The sequence below is a fragment of the Xenopus laevis genome, chromosome 1L (genome assembly GCF_017654675.1).
Source record: "Xenopus laevis strain J_2021 chromosome 1L, Xenopus_laevis_v10.1, whole genome shotgun sequence".
NCBI lineage: Eukaryota > Metazoa > Chordata > Amphibia > Anura > Pipidae > Xenopus > Xenopus laevis.
The window spans coordinates 70,440,167-70,452,353 of record NC_054371.1 but is presented as its reverse complement, the minus strand read 5'-3'; the positions used below and the strand labels follow the sequence as shown (position 1 = coordinate 70,452,353).

The 12,187-nt window shown below is 42.8% G+C and overlaps 1 protein-coding gene across 1 annotated transcript in view; it reads right to left on the bottom strand.

The window, feature by feature from the left end:
* LOC108719617 (short transient receptor potential channel 3) overlaps window positions 1-12,187 on the bottom strand; it is a 103,147-nt gene that overhangs the window by 64,726 nt on the left and 26,234 nt on the right. The window contains exon 2 of the mRNA XM_041589971.1: window positions 10,746-11,517. Coding sequence (XP_041445905.1) covers window positions 10,746-11,517 — 772 coding nt within the window. The remainder of the gene's footprint in view (window positions 1-10,745; window positions 11,518-12,187) is intronic.

The window sequence follows — 12,187 nt, the reverse complement described above, 5'->3', positions numbered from 1 at the left end:
AATGCTGAAAATAGTCATTTTTTGCCATATACGTTGAGTCAACGTATGGCAAAAAATGACTATTTTCAGCATTTATATGGCATATTTTTTCTGGCCTCTGTGCTTCAGTGGCTGCGGCCAAAAAAACTGGGCAAACAATGCCTACAAGGTCAACGTCGTTGACCTTGTAGGCATTGTTTGCCCAGTTTTTTTGGCCGCAGCCACTGAAGCACAGAGGCCAGAAAAAATATGCCATATAAATGCTGAAAATAGTCATTTTTTTGGTCGCAGGCACTGAAGCACAGTTGCCAGAAAAATTATGCCATATAAATGCTGAAAATATAAATTTTTTTGGTTGCAGCCACTGAAGCACAGAGGCCAGAAAAATTATGCCATATAAATGCAGAAAATATGCATTTTTTTGGTTGCAGCCACTGAAGCACAGAGGCCAGAAAAATTATGCCATATAAATGCAGAAAATATGCATTTTTTTGGATGCAGCCACTGAAGCACAGTTGCCAGAAAAAATATGCCATATAAATGCTGAAAATAGTCATTTTTTGCCATACGTTGACCTTGTAGACATTGTTTGCCCAGTTTTTTTGGTTGCAGCCACTGAAGCACAGAGGCCACAAAAAATTAAACCAGTAGGGTTTGCACCCTAGTTTGTAACGGTGGCGGAGGGAGGAGGAGGACGCTAAAGGACAGCTGTGTGTGGAGTCATGAGGCTTGAAGAGAAGGACAGCTGCATAGAAGTCAGAACAAGTCTTCCGGCGTGCAGTAACCCTCCGAGATCCACCCCTCATTCATTTTAATAAAGGTCAGGTAATCGACACTTTTGTGACCTAGGCGAGTTCTCTTCTCAGTTACAATCCCTCCTGCTGCACTGAAGGTCCTTTCTGAGAGCACACTTGAGGCTGGGCAAGACAAGAGGTTCATGGCAAATTGTGACAGCTCTGGCCACAGATCAAGCCTGCGCACCCAGTAGTCCAGGGGTTCATCGCTCCTCAGAGTGTCGATATCTGCAGTTAATGCCAGGTAGTCCGCTACCTGCCGGTCGAGGCGTTCTTTGAGGGTGGATCCAGAAGGGTTGTGGCGCTGCCTTGGACAGAAAAACATTTGCATGTCTGACGTTACAGACTGGCCAAAGGGCTTTGTCCTTGCAGGTGTGCTCGTGGCAGGATTACTGGCACCTCTGCCCCTGGAATGTTGATGAGTTCCTGAAGTGACATCACCCTTAAAAGCATTGTACAACATGTTTTGCAGGCTGGTTTGTAAATGCCGCATCTTTTCGGACTTGTGGTATGTTGGTAACATTTCTGACACTTTATGCTTGTACCGAGGGTCTAGTAGCGTTGCGACCCAGTACAGGTCCTTCTCCTTAAGCCTCTTGATACGGGGGTCCTTCAACAGGCATGACAGCATGAAAGACCCCATTCTCACAAGGTTGGATGCAGAGCTATCCATCTCCGCTTCCTCATTATCAAGGACTGCATCATCCACGGTCTCCTCCCCCCAGCCACGTACAAGACCAGGGGTCCCCAAAAGGTCACCACTAGCCCCCTGGGAAGCCTGCTCCTGTTGGTCCTCCTCCTCCTCCTCCACAAAGCCACCTTCCTCCTCTGACTCCACTTCTGGCACCTCTCCCTGCGTTGCAGCAGGTGCCTGGGTTCGTTCTGGTGATTCCGACCAGAAATCGTGCGCTTCCAGCTCCTCGTCACGCTGGTCTACAGCCTCATCTGTCACTCGTCGCACGGCACGCTCCAGGAAGAAAGCGAAGGGTATTAGGTCGCTGATGGTGCCTTCGGTGCGACTGACCATATTTGTCACCTCTTCAAAAGGTCGCATGAGCCTGCAGGCATCGCGCATAAGCACCCAGTAACGGGGGAAAAAAATCCCCAGCTGTGCAGATCCAGTCCTACCACCCAGTTCAAAAAGGTACTCGTTGACGGCCCTTTGTTGTTGCAGCAGACGTTCCAACATAAGGAGCGTTGAATTCCAGCGAGTCTGGCTGTCAGAAATCAAACGCCTGACTGGCATGTTGTAGCGCTGCTGAATGTCAGCAAGGCGTGCCATGGCTGTGTAGGAACGTCTGAAATGGGCCGACACCTTTCTGGACTGGGTGAGAACGTCCTGGAATCCTGGGTACTTGGAGACAAAACGTTGGACTATTAAATTTAACACATGTGCCATGCAGGGCACATGTGTTAAATTGCCTAGTCTCAACGCTGCCAACAGATTGCTTCCATTGTCACACACCACTTTTCCGATCTGCAGTTGGTGTGGGGTCAGCCACCGATCGGCCTGTGACTGCAGAGATGACAGGAGTACAGATCCGGTATGGTTTTTGCTTTCCAGGCACGTCATCCCCAAGACAGCGTGACAACGGCGTACCTGGCACGTCGAATAGCCTAGGGGGAGCTGGGGGTGCACAGGTGTGGAGGAGGAGAAGGAGGACCCAGCAGCAGAGTAAGAAGAAGAAGAAGACGAGGTAGAGAGCGATGGAGGAGTAGAGGTGGTGGCAGAACCGCGTGCAATCCGTGGCGGTGACACCAACTCCACTGTTGTTGTTGAGCTACCCATTCCCTGCTTCCCAGCCATTACCAAGTTCACCCAGTGGGCAGTGTAGGTGACATACCTGCCCTGACCATGCTTGGAGGACCATGCGTCAGTAGTCATATGGACCTTTGGCCCAACACTAAGTGACAGAGATGCGGTAACTTGGCTCTGCACATGTTGGTACAGGTGTGGTATTCCCTTTTAGAAAAAAAATTGCGGCTGGGTACCTTCCACTGCGGTGTCCCAATTGCTACAAATTTGCGGAAGGCCTCAGAGTCCACCAGCTGGTATGGTAAAAGCTGGCGGGCTAAGAGTGCAGACAAGCCAGCTGTCAGACGCCGGGCAAGGGGGTGACAGTCAGACATTGGCTTCTTACGCTCAAACATGGCCTTCACAGAAACTTGGCTGGTGGCAGATGACTGGGAATGGGAACAGGTGGTCAAGGTGGAAGGCGGAGTGGAGGGTGGTTCAGACGGGTCAAGGAGAGCAGAGGTAGAGCAGTAAGATGCTGGACCAGAAGGAGTGTGGCTTTTAGTTTGCCTGTTGCCTTTGAGGTGTTGCTCCCAAAGTGCTTTGTGCTTGCCGCTCATGTGCCTTCGCATAGAAGTTGTACCTATGTGGCTGTTGGGCTTACCAAGGCTCAGTTTCTGACTGCACTCATTGCAAATTACAATGCTTTTGTCAGAGGCACACACATTAAAAAAATCCCACACTGCTGACTTTTTGGAAGTGTGCGATCTGGCGGTAACAGTAGAAGTTGGCGGAGTTGGCGGTATTGGCGGCAATGGCGGGTGCGTTGGCCGGCTGAACACAGGTGCCGATACATGTTGTTGCCCTGCTGATCCCTGCGGGCTGTCCTCCCTGCTTCTTCTAAGTCTTATTCTCCTACTGCCTCTCTGACTCTCCGTCTCTCCATCTGAACTACCCTCCTCTTGCTCTCTTCTACTAGGCACCCACAAAACATCAATCTCCTCATCATCATTCTCCTCAGATGCATCAATTTCTTCTGACACATCACAGAAGGAAGCAGCAGCGGGGACCTCCTCCTCATCACTCATTATGTCCATCTCTATCGTGTTCTCTGCCAGAATTAAATCTGGTGTAAGGTCCTCATCTCCTTCATCTTCTTCTGGCAATAATGGTTGCGCATTACTCAGTTCAAGAAACTCATTGGAAAATAACTCCTCTGACCCCAGTGAAGAAGGGGCACCGGTGGTGGAGGAAGTGTTACGTGGGGTGGCCATAGCAGTGGAGGATGAGGAGGATGTTGTGGTAAAGTTAGAAACGGTAGAGGATGGGGTGTGCTGTGTAAGCCAGTCAACTACCTCTTCAGCATTTTGGGAGTTCAGGGTCATTGGCTTTTTAAAACTGGGCAATTTGCTAGGGCCACAGGATTGCATAGCAGCACGGCCCCTAGCACGGCCTCTGCGTGGCGGCCTGCCTTTGCCTGGCATTATTTTTAAAAAAACAACAACAACAACAAAAACTCAGTTGGTTTTTCTGGAAACGATAATACACACAGCTAGATGGCGGGTTGAAGAAAACACTGTGCAAATAATGCCTACAAAGTCAACGTATACACTACTACAGCGGTGGATACGGATTACGTAAAATATATGAATGCTGCTTGAAAAAAAGTAACTCAAGTGGTTTTTCTAGAGACGATAATATTATCAATATTTAGACAAAATGTGAACAAGGTCACACAGCTCGATGGCGGGTTGAAGAAAACAGTGTGCAAATAATGCCTACAAGGTCAACGTATACACTACTACAGCGGTGGATACGGATTACGTAAAATATATGAATGCTGCTTGAAAAAAAGTAACTCAAGTGGTTTTTCTAGAGACGATAATATTATCAATATTTAGACAAAATGTGAACAAGCTCACACAGCTCGATGGCGGGTTGAAGAAAACAGTGTGCAAATAATGCCTACAAGGTCAACGTATACACTACTACAGCGGTGGATACGGATTACGTAAAATATATGAATGCTGCTTGAAAAAAAGTAACTCAAGTGGTTTTTCTAGAGACGATAATATTATCAATATTTAGACAAAATGTGAACAAGCTCACACAGCTCGATGGCGGGTTGAAGAAAACACTGTGCAAATAATGCCTACAAGGCCAACGTATACACTACTACAGCGGTGGATACGGATTACGTAAAATATATGAATGCTGCTTGAAAAAAGTGACTCCGGTGTTTTTTCTGGAGACGGTAATATTATGGATATTTAGACAGAATGGGAACAAGGTCACACAGCTCGATGGCGGGTTGAAGAAAACAGTGTGCAAATAATGCCTACAAGGCCAACGTATACACTACTACAGCGGTGGATACGGATTACGTAAAATATATGAATGCTGCTTGAAAAAAGTGACTCCGGTGTTTTTTCTGGAGACGGTAATATTATGGATATTTAGACAGAATGGAACAAGGTCACACAGCTCGATGGCGGGTTGAAGAAAACAGTGTGCAAATAATGCCTACAAGGTCAACGTATACACTACTACAGCGGTGGATACGGATTACGTAAAATATATGAATGCTGCTTGAAAAAAGTGACTCCGGTGTTTTTTCTGGAGACGGTAATATTATGGATATTTAGACAGAATGGGAACAAGGTCACACAGCTCGATGGCGGGTTGAAGAAAACAGTGTGCAAATAATGCCTACAAGGCCAACGTATACACTACTACAGCGGTGGATACGGATTACGTAAAATATATGAATGCTGCTTGAAAAAAGTGACTCCGGTGTTTTTTCTGGAGACGGTAATATTATGGATATTTAGACAGAATGGGAACAAGGTCACACAGCTCGATGGCGGGTTGAAGAAAACAGTGTGCAAATAATGCCTACAAGGCCAACGTATACACTACTACAGCGGTGGATACGGATTACGTAAAATATATGAATGCTGCTTGAAAAAAGTGACTCCGGTGTTTTTTCTGGAGACGGTAATATTATGGATATTTAGACAGAATGGGAACAAGGTCACACAGCTCGATGGCGGGTTGAAGAAAACAGTGTGCAAATAATGCCTACAAGGCCAACGTATACACTACTACAGCGGTGGATACGGATTACGTAAAATATATGAATGCTGCTTGAAAAAAGTGACTCCGGTGTTTTTTCTGGAGACGGTAATATTATGGATATTTAGACAGAATGGGAACAAGGTCACACAGCTCGATGGCGGGTTGAAGAAAACAGTGTGCAAATAATGCCTACAAGGCCAACGTATACACTACTACAGCGGTGGATACGGATTACGTAAAATATATGAATGCTGCTTGAAAAAAGTGACTCCGGTGTTTTTTCTGGAGACGGTAATATTATGGATATTTAGACAGAATGGGAACAAGGTCACACAGCTCGATGGCGGGTTGAAGAAAACAGTGTGCAAATAATGCCTACAAGGCCAACGTATACACTACTACAGCGGTGGATACGGATTACGTAAAATATATTATGGCTGCTTGAAAAAAGTGACTCCGGTGTTTTTTCTGGAGACGGTAATATTATGGATATTTAGACAGAATGTGAACAAGGTCACACAGCTCGATGGCGGGTTGAAGAAAACAGTGTGCAAATAATGCCTACAGGGCAAATAATGCCTAAAAGGTCAACTTATACACTACTACAGCGGTAGTAAAATAAAAAAAAGTAAAATAAAAAAAAAATGAATATTAAAAAAAAAAAATTAAAGTTGGTGCTGCTGAACTACTAGGAGCAGCAGATTAGCACACCAGTCCCACTCCCCAACACTGCTAGACTAATAGCACTGGGCTCTTATAGTAGTAGTAGTAGTAGTAGTAGTAAAACAACAAAAAAATAAATAAAAGCAGTCCTTACAAGGACTACTGTTATTGCAGCAGTCAGCAGATGAGATCAGAAGCAGGACAGCTGCCCACTGCAGCTACATACAGAGCACTGCAGTAGAAGGTAGATTACTAGCCAGCAAAGCTACCTAAGCTTAAATGTCCCTCAAACCCCTGCAGACTTCTGTCCCTCCAATAACAGAGCAGTATCAAAACGATTACTAGCCAGCAAACTTTCAACTGTCCCTGAAATCACTAACAGGCAGCAGCTCTCTCCCTACACTATCTCTTCAGCACACACAGGCAGAGTGAAAAAACGCTGCAGGGCTTCGGTTTTTATAGGGAAGGGGAGTGGTCCAGGGGAGAGCTTCCTGATTGGCTGCCATGTACCTGCTGGTCTGGGGTGAGAGGGCAAAAAAAAGCGCCAACAATGGCGAACCCAAAATGGCGAACGTCGCGCGACGTTCGCGAACTTCCGGCGAGCGCGAACACCCGATGTTCGCGCGAACAAGTTCGCCGGCGAACAGTTCGCGACATCTCTATCCAGCATCATGTCTGCCAACACTCAGTCTGCCGACCCAGCACCACAGTAAACTAATGCAATATCCCTAAATGACACACAATACATATTCAACTAACAACCAGAAAATAATTCATTTCTGGTGCTGAACACGGTAACTAATAATGTTTTTTTACATTTTATATTAATGATATGTCATTTGTCTTGAATACATTTTTGTTTTAATATATTTTATATAACATATTTCCTTAATGGCAAATGCTCTTTATTGCTCTGCCCTTTTGACTCCTGTTGTTTGTATCCTTTGACAGACAGCATGAGCCTGAGACGGCATGGTTAAGCTTCTTTCCAGTGATTGGCTCACTATAAAAGTATTCATTTACTAGACATATTTCCTAAACATCCCACATAGCTTGGGGAAATCTATGTAGAAACCAGCATCCCTTTTCAGAAAACAATATCGGTGTGATTTGTTCTGTGGCCTCTGTCATTTTAATAAGAAAACCATTCCCAAAGAGAACAACAGGAGATTATAAACAGGAGAAATGCAAGTGACTTATTTTGCCAAAATAATAAGCACTTTTCAAGCCTTCAGAGCTCAAAGAAAATTCTCAGTATGTCTAATGTCAAGATATTTGGGGTGTGCTGCATAATATTAAAATGCTGCAATGACATTAAAGCAAAGAGTCATACAAATTAGACTGAAAAGAATCTGCTTTTACCTGGCATTGGATAAGAAAAGCACATGTTTGGATGAGAGGATGAAAGAACTCCAGCATACCATCTGATTTGGATCATGAAGAGGACGGCGATCTAAACCATTGTCTTTTCCTATACTAACAGACATGTTTGTGAAATGTAATACTATTATTACACACTTTCTCCATCTCGTTACTCTCTCTATCTCCCTATTAACTATTTCTCTCCTTTTCAGACTCTGCAATGCTGTACTTGAATCACATCTATAAAATCAGTCTTTTTGATAGGCAGAATAAGATTGTATTGAACATGGTTATTAATATTATGCAGGCTGGCATTCATGCCTTAGAAAATACATACTCATTCATGAACTACCCTGAAATCCCAAATACATACTTATTCATGAACTACTCTTTAATCCCAATCAATGAACACTGTATAATACATGGTAGACCTTATATCCAGTGCTTATAGGGCTTTTTTATTTAATGGTGTTGCTTGTCCTTTAATAGTGTTCTGTATTTGTCACATAAGAGGTTGATATTTCATATATTTATATAATTTTTATATTTAATGCATGTGTTTACTTTGTCTTGGCCGCATCCTTATCTATTCCACTCTCATTGTTAAATCGGCCACTGACATTACATCAAAAAGTGTGGCACAAGACAATGACCCGTGTAGATGAAGGCTAACTGTCCTGACACAGTAGGTTTATTATCATTAGGCTATTCATTAACATGGGGTATAATATTATATAGTTTATGCCATGCTATTGTTTTCTCGAATACTGCAGCAATGGGAGCTAGAGAACAGATTCTTTATAAATTGTCTGGTCTGCAGAAAGACTTGCAGTTTCCAGGTCCTTGCTATGGCAATTATGCTACTGTTTAGCAAGGACCTAAAAACAGGAGCTCATTTATAAACACAGGGCAAATTTGCACCTGGGCAGTGATCCATGGCAATCAATCAAATGTTTGCTTTAATTGTTCCACTTGCAGCTGGCTGAAAAAAACAGTCACTGATTGGTTGCTATGGGTTACTGCCCATGGGCAAATTTGCCCACTGTTTATAAATAAGCCCCGTGTGTCTTCTTTCCCTTCAAGCATGCGTTCTGAAGGACAGATCAAAAGGTTTTACTTTCACTCTCAGGGGCAAATTTACTAAAAGGCGAAGTGACTAACGCAGATGAAAATTCACCAGCATGACGTCATTACGGTACTTCGCCAATTTAACGGTTGGTGGCGTAACTTTGCTAGCGAAGGAGATAGACTCTAGCTGTACTTTGCTCCCTAATGCCTGTCAAATTTGCGCTCTGGCGAATGGACGTAACTACGCAAATTCACTAAGATTTTACTGAATGTTACCCCTTGCGGCAGACTTGCCTTCGCCACCTCAGACCAGGCGAGGTGCAATAGAGTAGATAGGAGTTCCTTAGTTGAAAAATTTTCTAAGTTCCAAAAAACGCTGGCGTCTTTTCCTTTTTTCAGGGTGATCGGCTGCAAAAGAGTGTACATTTTTTTTGGGGTAACTGGCTTCCCCCCTACATTTCCTAACATAAACTATATGTGTAGGGCAATATAACAACTCTATTTTCTTTTATTAAGGTTCCCTGGGCTTGTGTAGTGTAATTTATTTGCTGCAACATATACGTCCATTGAACATTAACTTCCCGCTGTATGCAAATTAGGCAATGCTAGCGCAACTTTGCTTTGCTTGGCGCAGTAACGCTAGTGCAATTTCGCCAGCATTCAGCGCCCTGGATGCAACTTCAGATTTTAGTGAATTAGCGTTGTCCTGGTGAACCTACGCCTGACGAAGTGTTGTGCTGTGAGCGAAGCCGTCGATGGCGAATTTTCGGAGGTTAGTAAATTTTTCCCCTCAGTGGTTTACACTTAACTGACAAGCACAGAGGCCTCTCACTTCTGCTTTTCTAAGGTAAACAGGTTCTTACCCTCATTGTTTCGTAACTCAGAACAAAACCTACATCTTCAGGATTTTTAACACATATGCAGCATATAAAATATAATGTTGTTCCAGAAGTCACAAATACTGTTCATTTAAAACAGGGGACCCCAACCTTTTTACCCGGGAGCCTCATTCAAATGCAAAAAAAAATTGAAGAGCAACATGCAAAAATGTCTTGGTGTACACTGTACCAAGTAAGGGCTGTGATTGGCCCTTTGGTAGCCCCTATATGGACTGCGAGCCTACAGGAGGTTCTACTTAGCATTACACCTGGTTTTTATGCAACCAAAACTTGCCTCCAAGCCATGTCTTGGGGCTCCAAGTAAAGGCTGTGATTGGCTATTTGGTAGCCCCTTTGGAGACTGGCAGCCTACAGGAGGTTCTATTTAGCAGTACACTTGGGGGCCCATTTACTAAGGGTCGAAGTGAATTCGAAGTGAATTTTCGAATTCAAAAACTTCGAATTTGAAGTAATTTTTGGGTATTTCGACCAACGAATAGGCCAAAATTCAATTCGAATTGAAAAAAAACCTCGAATATTCAACCATTTGAAAATCAAAATACTGTGTCTTTAAAAAACTTCGACTTCAACACTTTGCCACCTTAAACCTGCCGAATTGCTATGTTAGCCTATGGGGACCTCCTAGAACCTATAGCCAGTATTTGGCTAATTTTTTTTTTGAAAACCGATCGAACGATTAAATTGTTCGAACGATTTGAATTCGATCGAAAACTGCTAAATTTAATTTAAAAAAAACCCCAACTTTGACTATCGAATTTATACAATTTGACGGTCGAATTTTGAAGTTTTACCACTTCGAAATTTGACCCTTAGTAAAGGTGCCCCTTGGTTTTTATGCAACCAAAACTTGCCTCCAAGCCAGGAATTAGTGGCCTGCATAGGCCACTGGGAGCAACATCCAAGGGATTAGTGAGCAACATGTTGCTCGTGAGCTACTGGTTGGAAATCACTGATCTAAAATATGGATTTCTAATATTGCTATACTTATTTAAATACTATGCAAAAAAAACAATAGCCACCCACTGGATGGGAGCAAATCCCCCTTCCATCAAGGCCTGGCTGAAGATGGTAAATGCCACGATTCATACTTGGTTTATGAAAAAAAAATTGACCTAAAAAATAAATACATTTACATTTAAAAATATATATTTTGCTTTTACCACTTACCTTGAACTCTTTCTCAATGTTGGCCAACTTTGCCAGCTCGTTGCTGAGTTCCAGTGCTGTATGCACTGGATCTTCACTAGAAAGTGATAGATAGGCTGGACTCGCTAATCCTTTGTAAGCATTTATCCTTGATCGCGAGTGACTAAAAGAGTCATGCTTTTGCTTTTCAGTGCAGTCACTGCATTTGCAGAAGTAATCGTGAGGCCTTTCTATCTTTGCGCCTTTTACCAACAGCATGTGCACAACTTCATATTTTTGGCAATGCGCTGCAAGAATGATGGGTGTTATGTCTGGGGAGAATCGTGTGCCATCTTCATCGTAGGAATAAAAGTCATCATCCTGCAATTCCTGTTCACATGGGCTAAGGGTAAGTCTTTTGCTTGCTGCAAATGCTGGATGGTTTAAGATGGCTTCTACTATCCTCACATAGCCTTTGCTGATTGCAAGCATTAGAGCATCACCAATTCGTGCCAAGTTGTCTTTCTTAAGTAACAGTTCGGTGACTTCTAAATGTTCATTCCCAACTGCCAGCTGCAGGGCATTTTGACCCATGTAATCAACACAATTGACATTCAACGTCTTTGATTCCTCTAGCATTTTTCTTACTACAGGGATGTTTCCATATTCTGCAGCATCCAAAAATCGTTCCTCTTCTGGTGTAAGATTTGGACCTCTGTTATTAAACATAAATGCCGGGCCTCTGACTGCCTGCCTTCTTCCTTTCTCCCTTATCATGGTCACACGCCTCATAGAAGGGCTACTATCACCTGACCTAAACAAAAAAAGTGCAAAGGTCCATTAGGCTTTTGAAACATACTACAACATAGAATTATATTATGCTATTAAAGACACAGGTAAAGTTAACCATTGTATTATTATTCTTTTTTTATTTTGTTTCTTGTTCCAAGGTCCTAAATTCAGTTAACATTTTTCTTTTTTTCTTTAGAGCTTTAATTTAATCTCTAATAATAATTTTAATATCTAATATGTTTGCATTAAGAAAAAATGCTAGTAATTTATGATTTAATCTATGATTTACCTCTAGTTTGAGCAGGTCATGGTTGTATATGCATTGATCATGAGCAACATGACCAAAATGATATCTTTTCTTTACAATAAGTTATTTTAAGACCAGACAAATGGAATTTTAACCCATAGTGTTAAAATAGGAGAACATTGATTGCTATACTAAAGAGAGCAATAATGGTAAATTGATGATGGAAAAACATAGATGGTTATTGTGAAGAAGTATATAGCACCAACTTTCTTAACACCCTCACAAGAGACACATTGCCAAGCACTTACAAGTATGCATAGAAAACTGACAGACTTTTTGACGAACATGACGAATGGAAACTTCAAAAGCATATTTATTTATTTATTTATGCTATCAAATCGTGGCTACAGTCTAGTTCTTGCAATGTTATCAGCCCAGACTCACT